Source organism: Haemorhous mexicanus, chromosome 4, assembly GCF_027477595.1.
Source record: "Haemorhous mexicanus isolate bHaeMex1 chromosome 4, bHaeMex1.pri, whole genome shotgun sequence".
Classification (NCBI taxonomy): domain Eukaryota; kingdom Metazoa; phylum Chordata; class Aves; order Passeriformes; family Fringillidae; genus Haemorhous; species Haemorhous mexicanus.
The window spans coordinates 27,358,321-27,378,452 of NC_082344.1; the positions used below are offsets into that span (position 1 = coordinate 27,358,321).

Here is a 20,132-nt window from a genome sequence, read left to right on the forward strand (position 1 = left end):
TGCTGCTCTTGTTTTTCCTTCTCTCTACACACAATTAAAACCATGGATCACTTCAGCCACTGGGGTGCAAATAACCGCTTTTGCTAATGGTACATGTGACAAAACTTAAACTGCATTTTAATCACAAACGTTCATGAAAAGTATGTTTAGGTTGAAAAGCTAAGTACTTAAAAGTCAACAGTAAGAGCTCTTCTTGAACATTCTAAATATTTGTAATGCTAAGTGTCCCGAATGTATACAGTTACCTCACCCTGGCTACCTAGAATGCAGAGGAGACTGTTTTCCTAAGCTTTTTGTCGTCTCATCAATCCATCTGCAAACAGCAGTATCACTGTGCTCTAAGAGGATCTCTGTGATGAATCATTAGGCAATGTTTACAGCATGTTTGGGCAACATTACCAACAAAACCAAGCAAAAACCCTCAGGAAGTTAATAAATCACTTGTCAAAGGAACAACACACAGTACAGAATGCAGGAGGACACACACCTGGCATTAAGGAAACATCCAAATATGATATGATGGCTATTACCAGAATACTGCCTTTCCTTCAGCCCGTAAGGTGTGGGATGCCATGATAAAAACACCATGTGATCACAGAGCATGTGGGCACACTAGCAAACTGTAAGGCCCTGTGTGTGCATATTCTCAAAGAAAGGCAGAAGATTTTGTCAAGTCTTACAAACAGGTCACTTCTCTCTGAAGTCACTTTGAAGCTTGTTTCTCCAGTCTGTGGAACTTTTCTTTGAAAGAGCTCCAACAATATAACGTAATTGAACATTTTCCCTTACATTCACTCTTACAAACAAGACAAAGCATCTTGGCTCAAATTAAAACAAATAAATAAATAAATAGAAAAAGCATATTAAGCCCAAGACTGATATCCAAGTTCACCTCAAAGAGTTAACAGCTTTTCAAACCTGAATGCAGGTGACATAAGCGCAGTTGACATAAGTCTCTGCAAACAGGAAGGGCTGGGGGACATGTGCTTCAGTACCCACTGGCACAACCAAAAGCCATGTAGCTGTCCTGGCCAGACCTTGCCTCTTTGATAAACTCAGAGAACAGAAATTACCCCAGGGGGGGAACATGACAGCAGCTGCCTGCCCTGTCTTTCTAGGCCTCTGTTATTTTTTAACAACTGCACACACCTACACACAATAATACCACCAGCATATTTCCGGAAAGGTATCTCACCCAGATTTTGCTAGAGCATGAAAAATTAAATTGGAAAAATCTCATGCCTTCCTCTCTCTCCCTGTCTCCAGCATGCAAGCAGGACACCGGTTCACCCTCTGTTCAGAGATCGCTCGGTCCTGCCATGCAAACAAAGCTGTGCTTATCCCAGTGATTCAGCAGGTGCTTTCAGTCTGCATTTTCCAAATAACCATCCAGTGCCCTTCTTGGTGCGGGCTGACATGCTGCTGTTCTCCAGAAAGAAGAGGACAGAAGGAAAAGCAGCATTTCACTTGGTAACAGTTACTGTAGCTGCTTTAGCTGCCTGTACAGAGCTTGCTACCCCCTTTGGGGCTGCAAGCAAGATGCTCTGCATAAATAAACTCGGAAAATTTCCAGATTCATCATGAAAAGTGAGGTGTGCAACTCTGGCTGTGCTGGGTTCCTCCTTGTGCGGTAAGGAGGACAAGGATAAAAAATTTGGCATATGACCATGGTTTGATTTGAAATTACCTGCCTGAGTCACTTCAGCACTGGTGAGAAGCTTGACAGATGGAGGAAGAGACCAATAACTAAACTCTCCCCACTCTGTTCTCCGACAGCCGCTACCTAAGCAGCCTGGATACCCTGCAGTTTGCTACTTCTGTTTTTTGGAGTGCAGCCACATCCAACTGTGTTCACTGGCAAAACAAACTAAGGCATTTGGCTGATTACTCAGAGGGGATATACCACAATATAAATCAAAGCAAAATTAAAAACTTGAAAAAGCCTTTCTTGCCTTGACCACCCCATAGATCTAGATCTATAATAGTGTTAACTGAGGCTTTGTTATGTTCTCCATCTCCCAGAAACTTCTGGTTTTGTGTCTCCCTCTTTGTGAAGGAGCTGAAGATACAGTGGGTAATTTTTATCTAATATCACTATCCAGAGTTCCTGCAGTTTGTGTACAGATAGAGTCAAACCCTCCTAGTCTTACTCATAAAAATTTTTCTTAGGGAGATGCCTCCTGTGAATCAAGTGAGTAGGATTTATAATTGGAGGAGTGCAATAAAGATATCAATAGATGAAGCAGGTTGATTCATCTGACAGTTTATTATAATAGATCATTTAATCTTACCACCCTGCTGGGTGAACTTAAGCTCATACTGCTTTATGGATTTTTTCGTTGTTTAGATCACAGAATAAAAAGCCACAATACTTGCCGTTTCTCAGATGTATTTAGACTCTAATCTCCAATTTTTCATTAATTAAACAAAAGGAGAAAATGAAATATTAGCAAGCAATCCTCTGTGGAGGTGGAGGAGGAGTGGGAGATATATTCTGCATGACAGCCAAAGTTTAAGAAGTGCATGTGTCAATGGCACGCATGCAGGTGGCTCTCTTTGCTAAAAACAGCCCTTATTGCCTCCCCTAGCCTGGGTGAGCACTACGCAGCACCTCCTCTGTGGCTGGTGCTTTCAATCTCCTTTAATACAGCAATACTGTTCTCTGATGTTCCTACACGTTCTTTCCCAGGCTCCCCCACTCCTCTCAGTCGCTCTCCAGCTCTCTGTAGCACTCCTCCCACACCCTGATCTTTTGATATGGCTGATTGGAAATTTCTCTGCAAAATGTGCTTTCTTCTTTTTCTGCATCAAGAAAGGAAACTTTCACCAAAATGGCATTTTTTTTAAAAATGGAAAATGGTCTCAAAACTAAACATATTTAGCCAGCTGGATTATTTTGGTTGGGCACACCAAAAAGAAATGTTCTGGTTTGGATCCATTTCACATTAATTTGTCTTCTCCTGAGCTCCCACGCAGAAGACGTGGCTCAGACACCTCCAGCTTGCAAGCTATTCTATCCCCCATGGGCTGCAGCCTTGGCACACACCAGCCCCTGCTCTGGTGAACAAAAGGCACCCAGCCCCTGAATGTAAAATTCTGGAGACCCAGAAATAAATAATCTAAGGGCCGTGAGAGAGGTGGCATTTCCTGTAGTCTCAGCACAGGAAGAAACAACTGGCTTCACACTTGCATTGCCTTAAAGTCATTAGGGTGCGGCATATGGCTTCCCCTGGGCCTAAGCAGAGAGGAGAAGAAATCTGTTTAGAAGGAACCAAGACATTTTTCTTAAAGCTTTTAACACATACAGAGAATAAGGGAGCAAGGGTGGTCTAAGGCTTAACCATTTGGAATAAGCTACCTAACACATCAGGGTGAGAAAGGGGATTTCTTGCATATACAACCTTCAAGAAAGAAGCCAGGAGCTGGTGCTGTGAGGAGAGAGGAAAGGCGATAGTGTGGAAATCCTGGTGTGGGCAGAAGTGATTTTGAAATGGCAGTTTTATGGGAACTCAGAGCACTGGCTATGCCAATGATACCTAGTCTGACTGTCCCTGGATGGATGGGTTCTTTCTGTCTCAGCCAGGCAATTATAGTTCTGGCATCTTGGGTAGTCTCTGAGCTCAAGAAGATTTATTGGTTTTACAGCAGAGTAAGCTGAGTAAGATGATGGCTTTTGCAAACAGACCTCAGGAAGGTTGTAAAACTTTCTTGACAAATTTTAAGTGTAAAATGTAATTATATACGCAGCATAGTAGGTAATTCAATACACATGATGCACAGTCAGATATGCATTACAATTTAACATTAACCTGGGGAAGTTACCTGAGTGAGAGACCTTTTAATTAAAAATGTTGTAATTTACTGTTTTATTGCAGTATAGAAATCGTGAGGTTTCTCTACTATGCCTATATTTGCCAAAAGACATGAAACCCAACAGAAAAGTCAAGTAACCACAGGTCACAATATATGCATTATGGGGAATGGGCTTATTGAAATAATTGCAAAGAATTCCCTCTGAATCAGTGGCCTTGGGTTGACTTTAACTTCCTTAAAATGCTTATAATCTTTTTGCATGCTTCTAAGCATTTCAGCGCGTAATGAGCATATTGCTCCTCTTTTATATCCAATTCTCTCCTTCGTGAGGAAAAATCACAGTACAGACACATGCTTATCTCCCACAGACACAATCCAGAGGTTGCAAAAAGAGTCTTGTATCCCTTGGGGGATGTTAAGCACGACTATTAATAATAGGGATATGCAAACAAAGACAGTGTCCTTGTTGGATTTACACACATGTAGCTAAGAGTAAGTACTAAATGAAGGGAAGGCCCAAGAGACCTGAAGCAAACCTGAACAAGTGGTTCTTCAAAACCTAGGAAAGGTAAGCCAGCTAGAAGTATAATAAATGATCATACATATGATCTGGCATCTGCATTCACCACAGTGTTTCTCAGTGAATACATACACCAAAACACACTCAGAAAAACAGTAAGACCAGACTTGAGTTGGGAAGAATTGATACATTTTTGACCTTGCATGTGACATGCTGTACTTTGAAGAACATCATTTAATTGGTAACACACATAAAAATCTCTCCAGACTTTTTAACAACGGCAAAAATAATAGCCGTTTTCTCCTTTGTCTCCTCTGCCTTGCAGCCAGGGAATTTATCTTGATGACCTCCTCTGACAGCCAATGCTACACAATGACCTCACACAGCATATATGAAAATTACTATTATCACTTGTAATTGATATCCTGCTGTAATGACACCAAGTATCTCAACTGAATGTTTGGAAGTTCACCCATCACTCAACACAGCTTCAAGGCTAGGTGGCATGGGCACAGTGTACCCTGCATGGATAAGGAAATGTGGTCCTCATTCCATCACAATGCACAGCAAATGAAGAAAACACTCTTGTACAGAGAAAGAAAGTGCATGTTTTCAAGACTTACCTGAGGTTCCAGAAGAAGAAGTGCTTGTTTTAGGAGAGATTGTAGAAGTAAAAGACTGTCCTGTAGTAGATGAAGCATCCAAACTCTCATTTTGTGCTGATTGTGCTCCACTTGCTTGTGTAGCTGGAAATAAGAGAGATATTCAGGTAAGAGGCACCTGCATAAGCATTGTCTTAGATCCTGGACCATCCCTCAGACAAATGCTCTGGCCATCATAGAAAAGACTAAATGTAAGAAAACACTACGTGTTCTGGTAACTGTCTCCCAAGGAACAAACCATCCCCATGGAATTGTAACTACTGGCATAGCTGAGGCACCTTCAAAGCACAATGTAGCAAGACAAACAGCCTCATATCTCTGCTAGAAGACAACCCAGAGCTCTGAATTGGGACCCTAGAATAGACAGTGTGGCACAAAGAGCAACACGAGCAGAAGAGAGAAGCTCAACTTGCTACCCTCTCTATTTTCCTTCATTTTAAAATCAATCAATCAAGCTTCAGTTACAACTGTCACATAATATACTGTATAAATTTTAGGCATTGCATTTAAGCAAAGAATTAATTATTTCATTCTGTGCTGTTAAGCCCTAGGAAATAACATATCTCTGAATTTTAATGTATGAAAAATAAATTGTCTTTTTTCTTCTCACTCAGTCAACAGGAGATCAAGGCTATCGTGTCACAAGATTTGCAGCCTAAGGTGAGGCCAAGACAATGGTGCAGGACATGACCTGAGCCCGTGGAACTGAAGGTCATGGAATGACCAGAAAAAATTTAAGATATTCCAGCACTGCCCATAATTCCTACGTCTGTACTCAAACCTCAGAATAACAACAGGCAAGAGAGTGCCTACTGAATAAAACATAGAGGTGCCCAAGAGTAACCTTCTACTTCCTGTCTGATATAAATCAGAGAGGCTACTGAGCTGTAAACTGTTTTCAGTGCTTCTTCACATGAATTTTAAACACTAGAATTAAAACAACTTTAAGACATGTTTCAGTCAGTGAGCAACATCACACACATGCAATATGTAAATCTTGAGAAATGCTTCATCAAACACTTTATCTAGAAACTGATTACCAGTCTGGTAATCAAAGAACCCAAAGCTCCTTATTCTACAACTACACAACTTTAACTTGGCCTTTAACAAGAGGGCCTTCCCCTCTTGTTCAGTAAGTGCAGTACCTTAGAAAGGCAAGCTTCAAAAATCAATAAGAAAGAGCGAGCCGAAGCCACTGGAGTCAGGGGATTAATAAAATTTTGAAAACTGAGAGAAGCTGAGCAGCCAGGGACGGTATCTTTCAAGGCTGAGGCATGAAAATGATGCAAAACAACTTAAGTGCCTAAAACTTTCACTGGGATTCTAGTGAGGACAAGAAGAATTTCATGTCAGCTTCATTCAGGAACTTCAGCATTGTTCCCCTTCAATACACAGGCCTGCCTGCAGTAGAGAGGAGTGTAAAAAGCCCCTCTACCCCTTTTTATACTATGGTATAGTGCAAGGATCTCATAATGGTAACAACTCCTACATTTTCTTTGTGGAAGCCTTGAATCAATCTTTAGAAGCAAACTTTTTCCACATTTGATTTTTACTGTCATGGCTTCAGACACAAATTTTATACATTAAATTTTATTCTGAGATCAATTTTTAGAAAAGGAAAAAACCCCAAACTGAGGTACCTCCCTCTCCCAATAAGATGCACAGGCTTGTAGCAGTAACAGCAACCATCTTGTGACTCCCTTGTCATGGGTTAGAAAAAGCTTGCATGGGAAAATGAAAAGTAACTCAGAATAACAGTGCAGAGATACTCAAACACAAATATGCTTTGTGAGCACTGCAAAACAATCAGATGTGTGGGAGAGAGGAGGAGGGAGGCAGCCAGTTACCCTGTAACCCCACAGAGGGCTGTTTTCCCATGGGGATCACTCGTTCTGCACATCCTATCAGTCCTGGCAGCAACCCAGCCTCGGGTGCTCCTCTTGTGTTTGGGAGCTGTGAGAACAGATTGTTCTCAGGAACACGGGCTGTACACTGGATATGCCTTGGCAGGGAATCGGGAGAGGAGGGATGATGGCATTTCGATTTTATTTTATTTTTTTTAAATTTAGCTTGGATGAGATTTTCCCAGTGACCCAGGCAGCACCAGGGATGCCTTTACACCTTTACCTAGGGCTTGGCACAAAGCTTGTCGCATTTATTTTGCCAGACTGCAGAACAGGCTCAGCGCTTCCTGTGGCAAGGGGTAAAGTAGATGTGCTACAGGGCAAAAATCCGTGCGCCAGTTTTCACCACTTCCAACATGGAAAACGCGACCTGGCGGGTAAGGCTCCCTTAATTCCACTGCAAGATTAAATCCTAGCAACCCAATTCTCTGCTGACTTGTGGCTTTGAAGCAGCATCCAAGCCTCACGCCCAATGCACAGCACAGGCTCCACCACCAACACATTTAGCAGATAAGACAGCTTCTGCACCGAAAGCCTGTGGGAACAGGAGCATCCATACCCAGCCTCTGCCCATGTACTCAACAAAGATGTGCCTTTCCGCTAAATCCCGTAACTCATATCCACGCGAGCTTTAATTCGGCCCCGGCGGGAGAAGACAGCGCCAGCCCTCGCTGCGGTGCCCGTGCTCCGCGCGGGGACAGGCGGGGGACTCAGCGCGGGAGCGGTGACTCAGCCCTGCCATCCCCGCTGACACATCGCTGCAGTAATTCATCACGCCTCGCCTCCGCCAGCTGCAGCACCGATCCCTGCCTGCTGCCAGGGGGAGGCCTGGCCTTGCAGGAAAGCAGCGCAGCGCACAAGGGCGGCTGCTGCTCCTGCAGCTGCAGAAGAGCTCGCATCATCGGTTCATGGGTTTGTTGTTAACAGCTGATTATGAATAAAAATGCTAAAGCAGTACAGAGTGTAAAATAGCTGTCCAAATGGGGATGATGGCTGCGGCGGCAGAACTCTCCGGTGGTGATGCAGCTCTCCCTGCTGATATTTTGATAAGATAAATGACAGTGTGTTAACACATATTTGGCAAAGGGATAATCAACAACAGGGAACTTGAAGCTGCCTTGCAAAGCTGCTGTCTGAGCTTCAGGAATTTCCTTACTCTCTATGCTTTGAAAACCCTTAATTTTCTTTAACTAGCTGAAATTCAACACATACCCTCACTTGATCTTAGCACGGTTTTCTGCTTAACCTACGTATAATCCACATACATTTTGGCATTTCCCTACAGTACTTTAAATTTTCTTTACAGTAAGCTGATACTTAATTAGTTTTGACATTTTAAGATGCTGCAAGTAAAAAAACACCCTGCATATACTCTGTGCTCTGCAAAGAATATGGACATCTCTATGTGTGTTGAAACCTTCCTTGACCAATCAGTCAATCAAGAAAACATTTTAAGGGGCAAAATGAACTCCACCTAAACCATGTTAAAATACCAGCCCAAAAGCTCTTTTAAATGGAAGACTAAAGCTTTTCCTTTGAGCTTGTATTTTTACCATTAACACACATACAGGCCTTGCCCCCATAATCAGTAACCTGAAAAGCCATTTGCACGAATGAGTGCACAAAAGCTTTGAAAAATCCCATTGTAGCAATCCCAATGACATTTTTGCCCATTCAGAGGAATGAAAACTGGCTAGGGAGGTAACCAAACAGATCTCAGTTTTAATGGTTACAACCATAGTTGATTGCAAGTGCTGTCTGCAGCTTTGTGTTTTCTGGTAAGCAAAACACCAAAGTGTTTCAAAATACATCTTTTAAAACTTCTCTCTGCATAAAATGCCTCAGCAGCCAGTGTTTACCTATAGCATGTGCTAACAAACTGAGGAAAATTGAGCAATACCTGTTACAATAATGCTTTTCTGGTAGTGTTCCTGAGGTAAAACTTACTTTTTAATTACCAGTAGTTTGATTTTTAAAAAAATCCTCCACTGTTTCCCTTTGTCACTTTTTAATATTTAATATACCATTGCACCATAATGTGTCATCATCCAGGAGAGTGGCCTAACTCAGAAACACAACAGTCAAAAATCCACTCTTATTTGTCACATAACACCTTGAATACTGATCTTACATAAGATGCTTGCTCCATATCCAAGGGAGAAAGAGCAGAAATTTTTGTTGCATTTCATTTCTTATTCTATTTGATGACTTCAGGTGTCCCAGGATATGCAATCCTGATTGCAGGTACAATTTTCTATAGTGTGACACCATACAAATTCTTGTTTTAAGGGTCTGAACTGCACAAGTGAGGTCCCTGACTAAGTATGAACTCTTGGATTTGACACCTTATATTGATAAATAAGAAGGCTAAGGAGACCAGTCTGATGTTGGCTTCTAACACAATAAACAGAGTAGGAGGGCAAGCAGGAGAAATTGAACTTGTTGCCTGTAGAGGAAAAGAATACTGAAGTCTTGAAAAAAAAATAAAGGACAAAGATGTTTGCATGATTTCAGTGTATGGAGTACTGGGGGCTTTTCCTGAATCTATAATAAAAGGTGACAGCAGCCACAGAAATTGCAGCAGTGACAGGAAGCCCTGTCAAATCTCAGTTGTGTGAATGCAATCGCTTGCTGGAGCTTTTGGCAGGGATTGAAGCAGAGAAAGGGATGGCTTCCACTACAAAATGACAAAGGTTCCTGCTTTTTATTAAAAATCAGGTGTAGCAAAAGTAAATTTCGAGGTGTCATAAAGGCACTACCAATTTCTGCCTCACACAGCCAGTACAGAAATGGGGAGAAACGAGTGCTAGTGAAAAAGAGAAAGAGGCAGCAGCCAGCTTTTCCCTCCTGTCCATTCTGAGAGCAGGAGTGTTGCTATGCCTGCACTGGCTTCAGGGAGCACAGCTCCTGCAGCCCGGTGCTGCTGCCGGGGTGTGGCAGGGGCTGGGAGGATGCAGGGAATGGAGCCAGGGCCACCCTGCTGTGCCCGTGCTGGGCTGGGAACTCAGGGGTGGCTGCAGCCAGCAGCTGGATGGTGGCCAGGGGGTCTGAGGATTTTCTGCAAGGCTGGTCATACACAGAGCCCCAGGGCCACACCTTGTCCCAGCACCAACCCCTTGTGCTCCATCCCACTCCGTGCTGCTGAAGCCAAGGCTAGGATTTTTCTTGAAATGTAGACCACAATTTTATCTTAAAAAACCCACTAAAATTGGTTTTCACAGACAGATATTTTGAAGTACTACTTCTGCATTAAAAGATGATATAATTTTTTTAATGCAGGGCATTTCCAATGTCCTGGAAATGCTGTGCCAGTTTTCTCTCTTACAAAGGGGACTGAGAGGCAGGAAAGCCCTGCTTTTAGGTTAATTTACCAAGCACTTTTTTACCACAAGTTTGAGGGGGGCAGAGGGCTTAGCTAAAATGAGGAATTTTAAAACCAAACCACAACACAAGCAGCTAGGGACTCAACTCTACCTGGTGGGAAGAGAATGCAAGAAGAATGGAAAGGAAGCAAAAAAATCTCCCTGCCCAGGCCCATCACACCTCCAGCAGCAGTTTTTCAGTGCAGAGCAGAGGCTGAAGCTAAGCTGCACTGGCAGGCATGCCTTCCCTCATTAGCTTTCCTTCCCCTGCCGGGAGCTCTACCTGTCACCAAGGTTTAGTTCCAGGTGGCTCTTCTGCTCTGGTAGCCACAAGCCAAGAACCTCTGCCAAATTGAAAGGAGCAGGAATTGCATCCATAACACAACGTGCCATGCTGTGGGCTTCTGACAGGCCTGCAGCGCCACAATTGCAAGTTTTAAGAGATTTTTTTTGGGGCCTTTGGTATCACTTTGAGCAGCTTGTGCATTGGCCAGGTTGTGTGTGTTCTGTGACTCATTGACAGTGGCATTTAAATGCCAAGCCAAAACCCCAAAGATTTTGGGCTGACAATCAGACCACTCCTTACACAACACACAGCGGGAAAGCTGCATCAGTGGAAAATGAAACCATGCAGTGAAAGGGGAATAGTTCTCCAGGAAGCTTGGCAGGCTTGGGTCCATGAAGGGTGGCTTTAAAGGAAAATTTGCTCAAAAAAAGGAATGCAGGCTGATTCATAGGAGTACCTTTTCAGACATAGAAGCTAAGGGAAGAGAAGTCACATTCTAATAATTTGTAACAGTTCAGTATGCTGTAAACATCAGTTCTGAGTACATTGGTGTATTGCTGACTGCTGAGGTAAATATCTGGAGTATTTTATTTTTTAAGCCAATTAAAAATAAAAAAGTGGAGTGTTCCAAAGCTCTCATCAGAAGACTGGAGCAAATACTTACAGTACATATCATAGACAAGGGAGACTGAATTTCATCTTAAGTTTACTGAATTCCTTCAGGATGTCATTATACTATTTAAAATTAACCCAACTACTTGCTGGATACGTGGGTTTGATTTTTTGTTTGGTTGGGGTTTTGTTTGGGGGTTTTGTGGGTTTTTTGTTTGTTTGTTTGGGGGGGTTTATTTGTTTGTTTTTATGTTTTTTTCATTATTATTATTTTTTTCTAAAATCCAATCTGATATTCCAGGCCAACACACACTGAAGATATATGGGAAATACAAGTATCTCCTTAGATGGATGCAGAGTAATTAGTACCACATCTCTTTCAGTATTATGGCTCACAATAATATGAAACATAATAAGCATAGTGTTGTAACATATATAAAAATAAGAAACAAAGGAAAGTTGTTCTGAAACCATTCTGATCACATAAAATAATTTCTTTTTTATTTCGTACTTATTGAGAAATAACAATCAAAGAAGAAAGTAAAAAATTAAAACCCTTCCAAATGCATCTCTCCCAGTTACAGGGAGATGAACACGCTGTGTAATGGCTTCAGATCACCTCCATTACAAATTAAAGGTATAATATTCTTTGTGGAGGGTTCCAGGACAAGCTTCATTTAAGATATATAATATGGTAGGATGACTAGGTCTGCTTCCCTTTACCACCAAACTACTCTTTTTGACCTCCTTTTACTCTTTTGCAGAGTTTTACATAAATGTAGTATAGAACGATTCAGAAATGGCTCAATGAAATCATCACTTACTGTTTGTTGTGCTGAGATTTGTACTTGCTGCTGAAGTCACTGCTGGTGTTTGTTCTGTTGTACTTTGTGCTGTTTGTGATGTAGCAATAGGTGAAGAAGACGGGGAGCCTAACACAGGAAAGACATTCAATTTATTTCCTTGATTTTGTAAACACTCATAAAACACACCTACTGCCCTGCTTGGAGACTAATTTTAAATTATCAAAAAGATATTTAATTGAAATTCAAGATCAACAGGGGCAGGGCCCCACTGACAGCAGGGAAAGCCACTCCCTGTCCCATAGGTGGGTCATCCCACTGCAGACAAGCCTGTGACAATGCAGTTGGAAGGAGCAGCTTGGAGCTGCTTTTAGGCCTGACCAGAAGGGATTTCCTGCACACACCTGTAAGGCTTCACCAAAGAGTACACTCCCTGTAACACAAATTCCCAAGCCAAGAAGCACTGCTGCCTAATTTCCTCTGTGACCACTAGAACAGCATCAATTAACTCAGAGATTTTCACTTACTGCTTGGGATGGTTTCATTTGCAGCTCCTGCAGATATTGTCGGCATTGGTGTTGCCAGTGTTGTTGCTTGTGAACTTCCTGTAGTCACAGATTCCCCTTTTGCAAGAAAGGCATTCACATCATTATGGATTTATTTTATCATGCCTGAATAAATATCACATTGGTCTAGCTGTGTTCTCTTACCAAGGCAGTGAATTTCTGTTTAAAGGCTGGCCCTCACAGAGCTGTATTACCCACACATTTTGAAAGAGGATTCAAAGTACATATGGTTGGTTTCAGAGGGGAGGTTTGGTGGGTGAACAACCCATAATTGCCTACTGAAAGGGAGCAATTGTACTTTCCAGCCAGCCCCTAAAAGAGAGGCACATGATCTTTGGGGGTTATACAGCAATGCTTGGCTTGACTTCCAAGGGAAGAAGTGAGGGGAACAGAGCCTGGAGTGGATGGATGGGTTCAGTGTGCTGCTGGACTGCCCCTCTGAGCAGCACTTTGCTGCATACCTGCTTAGCAGGAGGAGGGATGTAAAATCTCCATAAAGAAGTGTGAGTGGCACACAGGAGCACAGCTTATAGATCACAGGTAAAGAGATGAAGGGGAATAGACTCCTCCAGTGTTTTGGCAATTTTTTCAGTGTTTGCCCGCTTTGAGACATGTTTGAGTCTTCTTCATTGGCCAGCTTTCCCAGACCTTCTTCCTGTGCACCCAGATTTCTGGGGAAAAAGGAGCACCCAGCAGGCCCTCCTCTTTGGAGTACAGTAGAGCTTAGGACACTGGATGATATGAATAGTATTCTCTAGTAAATTATATTACTTGGGGTGAACTCAGTGACCTTTGTAAGGTGACTCCTAGTTCTGTCTTCAAGAGGAGTGAGACTTGGAGGCTAAGGGGATCCCTTCCCAGCCATTGCTGCTATGAAGAGATGGAAGCAGAGTTGTCCAAACATCACTAAAGCAATAGCAAGGTTTAAATCACCTCATCTTGCTGTGCATAGATGGCCTACTGCAGGTCCCATGTCCTCCCAGCACCTGCTCAAAGGAATGGATTTACCAAATTACAGCCTGGGAATCTGGACTAATAAACCCAATAACCAATCAATTTATGAGTTCAGCTTTCAATTCTGTGATCTAATGCAAACAGGAAGTGCTACTGTCAGCTAAATAGGCTCAACTAACATCTGACTAGCATCTCTACCTACATACTACCTCTTCTAGCATTTTTAGTGGATGATATATGTGAAAGAATAGGAATAAATCATTGCAGTGTATGCAATTTTCTCTCATAAGACTCAAGTACTTCTAAATGCAATGTTCACACTGGAACTTTTGAAATATAACTTATACTTTCTTTCTCTGCTCTCAGTTTTCTGGCTGTTCACCTAGAATAGCAATGCCTCAAGGAATGGGCCTCCTTGTTCCACACTCACAAATTGTTTTAATCTCATACTGAGTTTCTAAAGCTTTTCTCATAGTGGCATAAATACCAACACTGCTTTCCCTTCAAGAAAAAAATTGCAAGAAAAATTTCAGTGAGGCATTCAAAGAGTTAACTCACTGTGAGGTACATTTATGAAGTGTCTTTTAAATAGACATAAACATCAGGATTTTTTTTTTAAAAGAGGTGCAACACAATTTGAATAGGTCAAAACCTTTGCTGTAGCAAACATAATATACACATATTTCACCTGGTTGCATCTTATCCACCTCCATTACTAGCACTTCAAGTGTATACTTCATAATCTCAGTGCTTTCAGCTCCATAGCAGACTCATTAGTATCCCCAGTTATCAAAAAATAGAACAGTGTCCATGTTTTCTTCTCTCATATGTATAACTCATTAAATGCAGCAGTCTTCAATATTCAGACTAATAAAGGAGTTCACATGATTGAAATATGGTTCAATCATGAAAAATCAATATGAAATATTGATTTTTCATACATTTTCATAACAAAACTGCACAATAAAGAGAACTGAATGTGACAGTCAAAGATGTAGACCAGAATCACAGACTTTTAACATGTGAATCATGTATTTTCTCTGTAAAATCATCTTGAAATGGGAGTCCTTGGTAATTTATGAATCTCTGCTCTCACTTGAAACACCCCTTGAGAGCACAGGAATTCATAGACCCTTTTTCACCTGAAACAAAAAGTGCAGGCTGCTCAAATTAAATGTCTCCATACTAAGACACTTCAATCCTTTCTTTGCAACAGAGTTTCATAAGAGATTCGGGGTAATACATTGCTCTATGATCACCCTGGATGAAATAATTCATCTGGTTTCTCCCAAAAGCTGGAAAAGCTGAAAGCTAGAAAGACAACAGGATCTTCAGAACACCAGATAAGAGCAAACTGGAAGTCTTACCAGCTTTTGATGTTACTGCAGAAGTGGTTGTCTTGACAGTAGTGGCTTGAATGTCATCTTCTGAAAGAAACACAGAAAGAATCAAATCACTTCTGTACCTTCCAGATCTATTTAGTACTACACACTCATAATAGAAGAGAGCAGCATGGACCTTCCTGGAAAATCAAGTTCAGAAACTTATCAAATCATATAAGCAGAAGCAACCAAATCATATAAGTCTGCTACCAACATTTTCAAGCTGTAGCCTAAATCTCTTCATTTTACCCTGACTGCTGTAATGGGAAGCATCTGCTGATGCCTCTCACCTTGGACTGCATGCTCTTTTCCCAGACTAGTTGGGAGAGGGGAAATGGAGACAAAGTGGTTTTTGCTATCTCCTCCTCTCCTTGAATACAACCACAGCTGCTCTAAGTCTTCAGGGTGGAGGATTGACTAAAATAACTGGCCACAGGAGTAAGCAGCCCTTCTCCTGCCTTGAAGTAAAAAAATTGTACTAGCTCCCTGGCTAGTACAAGCACTTCAGGAGGGCTTTTCAGCATCACCCTGATGCCCAAATGTTAGAGCAAGAGGAGATTCCCAGAACACGGCTCAAGAAGCACCACATTGAAAGACAGACTTTCTTCATTGCCCTCAATGCAGGGCTCCAGCTATTGGGGTTTTACTGCCATAAGTGATGCCAGTCTTAAAACATCATTTGTAGGTGGCACTTCAATATTACAAAGTAAATAAATAATCCAAAAAAGAAACTTCAACAAACAAAAAGCAAAATAATTTCTGTCTCTTCTTACTCTGCTGTACCATCATAACTCAAAAAGTGTTTTGGCTTCAAACAAGATTTTCAGTCTTATTGCTGTGGTGTTCATATTTTTCTACTAAAAGAAGTTAGGGGGTGTTGAAAGGGTTGAAAAAGCTGCCCTGACTCAGAAACAGGCATTTCTCAACCATTTTAGACTGCTGTGAGACAAGTATGGGTGCATTTGTGGAGGAATAGATCAACTCTGTAACTGAATGGGAGAGGAAAATGGCACAGACTAATCCCCATGTGCTGTCAGGTTTGAAGTGTGACATCCTGTCAGGATGCATTAGCATGCTGTAATACAGACATGCTAAACTGAGTCAGGACAGCATGTCAGTATTCTTGTGTGACTCCATTCATGGTAATATCTGCTGGCATTCTCTCTTTTTTTGGCTACAGGGCAGAACAGTCAGTTTTGTTCCCTTTGCTTGGCGTACTGTGCTCCGATTAAAATTTCACGAGCACCACCCGAAGCCTGCAAGAGCCACAGATCTAACCTGGAAAAAAACCCCCAGACAACATAATACAGCTGCAAGGGCTCTGCAGAAATGTATTCAGGTCTAACCAGATGAGCCCTTACAACTCCTCTCCAAGCAGTGTATTATCAGTCCTCCTGGCACCTGCATGTTTCTAACGGGTCTCAGCCCCTTCCCAGTGAGCCTCACTTTCTTGGGCATCTTTTCTAGATATGCTGTTGCCTCCATAAGAGGCATGACTGTGCCTTGTCAGAGCACGTGCTGGCCCAGTTTGATATGGGCATATCCTATATAAAATTAAATGAGTCCCCTGTGGGCCTGCTGCTGCCCCAGCTCTACTCCCCAGAACACGTGGACACAGTCACACCATGCACAGACTCGTGCACACTGCATTTAAAATACAGGTTGTCTTGCCACGTGGTTACCCAGTCAGAGTGATGCTTCATAGCCCACACTTGAAAAACTTGGAAAACAAGTTTTATCCAGAAAGACCTAAAAGCAATCTCATTTCCCTAACAGGCAAGCATTTTTCCATCTCTTCATTCTCATTATGTGCTGCTGACAAAGCTCCTGTAATCCCCCACACCACAAGGCCACAGCACTAGAACAGAATGTTTTTTCAACAGTGCCTACATTTCAGATGGCTTTGTTTTAACATATCTCAGTAGCTACCATGTCTGTAATGCCAGCTAAACCTACTAGCTGGCCAATCAGCTCGTTCCCAAACTCACTCTTCCCAAAACTCTTCCTCTAACTCAGCATGACTTCGTAGGAAGCTCATTGCAATACTTAGATTATTCATCCTTTAAAGGTGTTCCATTTAATAACCATGTTATTCTTCAAAGGTTTCCTCAAAATTAAAAAAAAAGTGAATATAAGCCACAGTTTTATTATGACTCACTATTTGTAGATTTTATCACAGGTTAGAGATAAACTAAGATAAATTCAATTAACAGAGTACAACAGAGTTTTATGAATTAATTGTTTTCATAAAATGATGAATAATTAACCATACTTTAAAAATAAGTTGAAAACATCATGCAAAAATGTTTAAACCTTGACAGGATTGTGGGGGGAACTGTTTGATTAAAAGATATGATAGAACTGGTGGCTTATTATGCTCTTATTTGCAATGTTGAATTATAACTAAGGAGAATCCTATGGGAGATAAAAGCAAGACATCAAAAAATGATAGAGAAATTAATTATCACCATTTGAGATGGCTGATAGACAAAGAGAGGGACAGAAATCTTCTTTTTCTGCTCATGTCAGGTTGGCTGCAGGCTCAGATGTTGGACAACTAAGTAAAGTTACAATTGCCTGTTTTTTTTAGCAGATTTGAATGGAGTGATCCCTTTTATATGAGAGCACATGGATGTACTCTGACATAGGAGTAGCCAAAATCTACTCAGCCACTATTCCCACACAGAAACCACTGCCATTTGTTGTGTTTGCTGGCAATAAACCCAGCTAAAGGAGGATGGGCAACCCATGATGCAGCATCCTTGTGTCCAGAACACACACATGGAGCTAAAAGGCTCTCAGACACAACACTGTGCTGTGTAAAGAGGGAATGCTGGTGCTGGTAAGATCTAAAAAGAAAAAAAAAAATCCAAAACCCACCATGTTTTAAAGCAGATAATAAGGCAAAGAGAAATCCAGATGGGGAGAAATATAACAAGAGAGGAAGAAGAGAAGGGCAGAAAAGTTTAGAGACAGGGTCACAGGGAAAAATACAAAAGAATTCAGAAGAGATCCAAAAACATGTGACACATGGCCACAAGACCAAATGGAAAATAGAGTAACTGTTGTGGCTTGTTTGGGCTTTTTTTCAGGTTCACAGAATTTCCATTTAATGTCTTTCCTAGGCTGGATTTAAATGATATATTTGTTCTAAAATGAAAGCATTGGTCTTCAGATTTTGAAAAGGATGAACCAAAATGCTGAACTTACTTTCTTCTTTTAAATTCAGAAGGAGTCTTTGAATTTAGACAGGACTGACTGATAGCCACAGTTGTCCTCAGACTGCAGCTTTTAATGTAGGCTTCAGTCTCTAAGATCTGAGCTTGGAGTTCTCATAACCTTTTTGCTCTCTCTCTCTCTCTTATTATTTTTACCTTTACACTGGAAAGATAGGTTCTGACCTCGTGTTTATTTGGTGCCTGTTATTGCTATAATCAAGACATTAAAAAAAAGGGAATGATTGCATGTTATTGTATCAGTACTTCTGTTTATACCCTACAGGATACCACAGGTTACAAACCACAGAGTTTAAAACACCACATGAAACAGATAATACAAAACCGAATGCCAAAGCAAAAACATTTTTAAAGATTAATAGATAGTTCAAAATATATATTATTATATTCATTACATGGATTACTGAATTTAACTTCTGTCTGGTTTGGCATCAATACCTACTTTGAAAAGAAATTATTCTTATGGAAAAGTCACTCTGGTTACAGGTAACAATTGGAACGGCCTGTTGACATTTCTTTCACTTGACATTGCACTAGATAGACAAAACCACAGAGTTAAAATCCTTCCATTTAGATGAAGTACTTGGTCCAGCTTCAGAAGCGTGTGAAAAAGGATGTGGATTCCTGGAGGTGGGGAGTTAGTGGAGAACCATAAAAATCATCAGGAGTCTAGAGAAAAATGACCTCTCAGGAAGGATTGCAAAAATTGCATTTGCTCAGCCTAGAGAGGGAAGGATTAATAGAAGGCACAACCACAGCAGTCAGTAGGTGAGGAGCTGCAGCCAAGACAAAGTAATAAACTTATGTCCACTGCAGTTTGAATGAGAGGTAATGGACAAGGGAAATTTGGACCATAAACTCTGCAGATATTTCAATGCCCATGTCAAACTGTTGGCATAACAGCCAGCAGCTGGTGTTTTCACCATTTTGCTGATGAGGATGTGATATATTCCCACTCAAAACCTGACCAATGCTCTATAGGCTCTACCTATAGCAATCACCAGAGGTGTCCTTAGGAAACTCGCACATGACAATTCCCTCCTTCAAGGTTATAAAGCAGAACCTACTGGTGGTTATCTTATGTTTGTCAATTATGTATTATCATAGAATCACAGAATGGTTTGGGTTGGAAGAGATCTTAAAGATCATCTATGTCCACTAGACCAGTTTGCTCAGAGCTCGTCCAGTCTGGTCTTGAACACTCCAGGGAAAAAGCATCCATAGCTTTCCCCACACAACCTATTCCAGTACCTCACCACCCTAACCAGTCCTACTCTAATTCTAGTAAAAAATTTCTTTATATCTGATCTAAACCAACTCTCTTTTAGGATGTTATATTATAGGTTTTTGTGCAACCCTGGGCCTTTGCAACTACACACAAGTCATGGAGAAGTCAAAGTTGCTTTCTTGATTTCTGTTTTTTCACACCATCAGGAATAAATAGTGATCTTTTTCTAGTCCATGATAATTCTGCCAGCTCTCGTGACCATGAAAGAGCCTCCTGTAACCACTGTTCCAGTAGTACCCATGTAAAGACTGCATGGTTCATTAAAAAAAAAAAAAAGTCCTTTTTCAAGAAAGTGATAGCTAAACTTGTAGAAAATCTGGCACTGGGAACTCAGAGGTCCCAAGAAATAGCTGCTACCTGACACCAAGTAAACAACTTGTTTACTCTTACCTTGGAGATCTGTCATCTGCTACGTTTTCTCTTTCATTAAATGCTGCTTCATCTCTGCATTCTCTTATCCAATCTTTCCCCAGGCCCAGCACAGTCCTTGCACTTCTCCTATGTCTGTTTTCACTACTCATTTGTCTTTCTTTCCAGAGCATGACCATTTAGCCTAAACCTTGAGAAAATATTTTTTTTTTTGGTAGTGCATATTGTATAAAGGTTCATACATTATCCAAAAACAAAAATACAGATATACTTACAGAAGAGGTTTAAGTGCAATTTTAACAGTGCTGTTTGGAAGCATCAACTCCTTTCTTGCTATTCAAATATCAAAAATAAATAAAAAAAAATTAATGAAAT

The 20,132-nt window shown here is 41.2% G+C and overlaps 1 protein-coding gene across 4 annotated transcripts in view; it reads right to left on the reverse strand.

The window, feature by feature from the left end:
* Window positions 1–20,132, reverse strand: part of EMCN (endomucin) — a 73,034-nt gene that overhangs the window by 22,149 nt on the left and 30,753 nt on the right. For 2 of the 4 annotated variants that reach the window (XM_059844180.1, XM_059844175.1), the window contains exons 2-5: window positions 14,850–14,909; window positions 12,490–12,585; window positions 11,984–12,091; window positions 4,957–5,079 (exon numbers count right to left, since the gene is read on the reverse strand). In XM_059844180.1, the coding sequence (XP_059700163.1) occupies window positions 4,957–5,079; window positions 11,984–12,091; window positions 12,490–12,535 (277 nt within the window). In that variant the 5' untranslated portion in view covers window positions 12,536–12,585; window positions 14,850–14,909. Of the gene's footprint in view, window positions 1–4,956; window positions 5,080–11,983; window positions 12,092–12,489; window positions 12,586–14,849; window positions 14,910–20,032; window positions 20,091–20,132 lie in introns of all 4 variants that reach the window. The other 2 variants (XM_059844177.1, XM_059844176.1) reach the window with 2 other exon arrangements.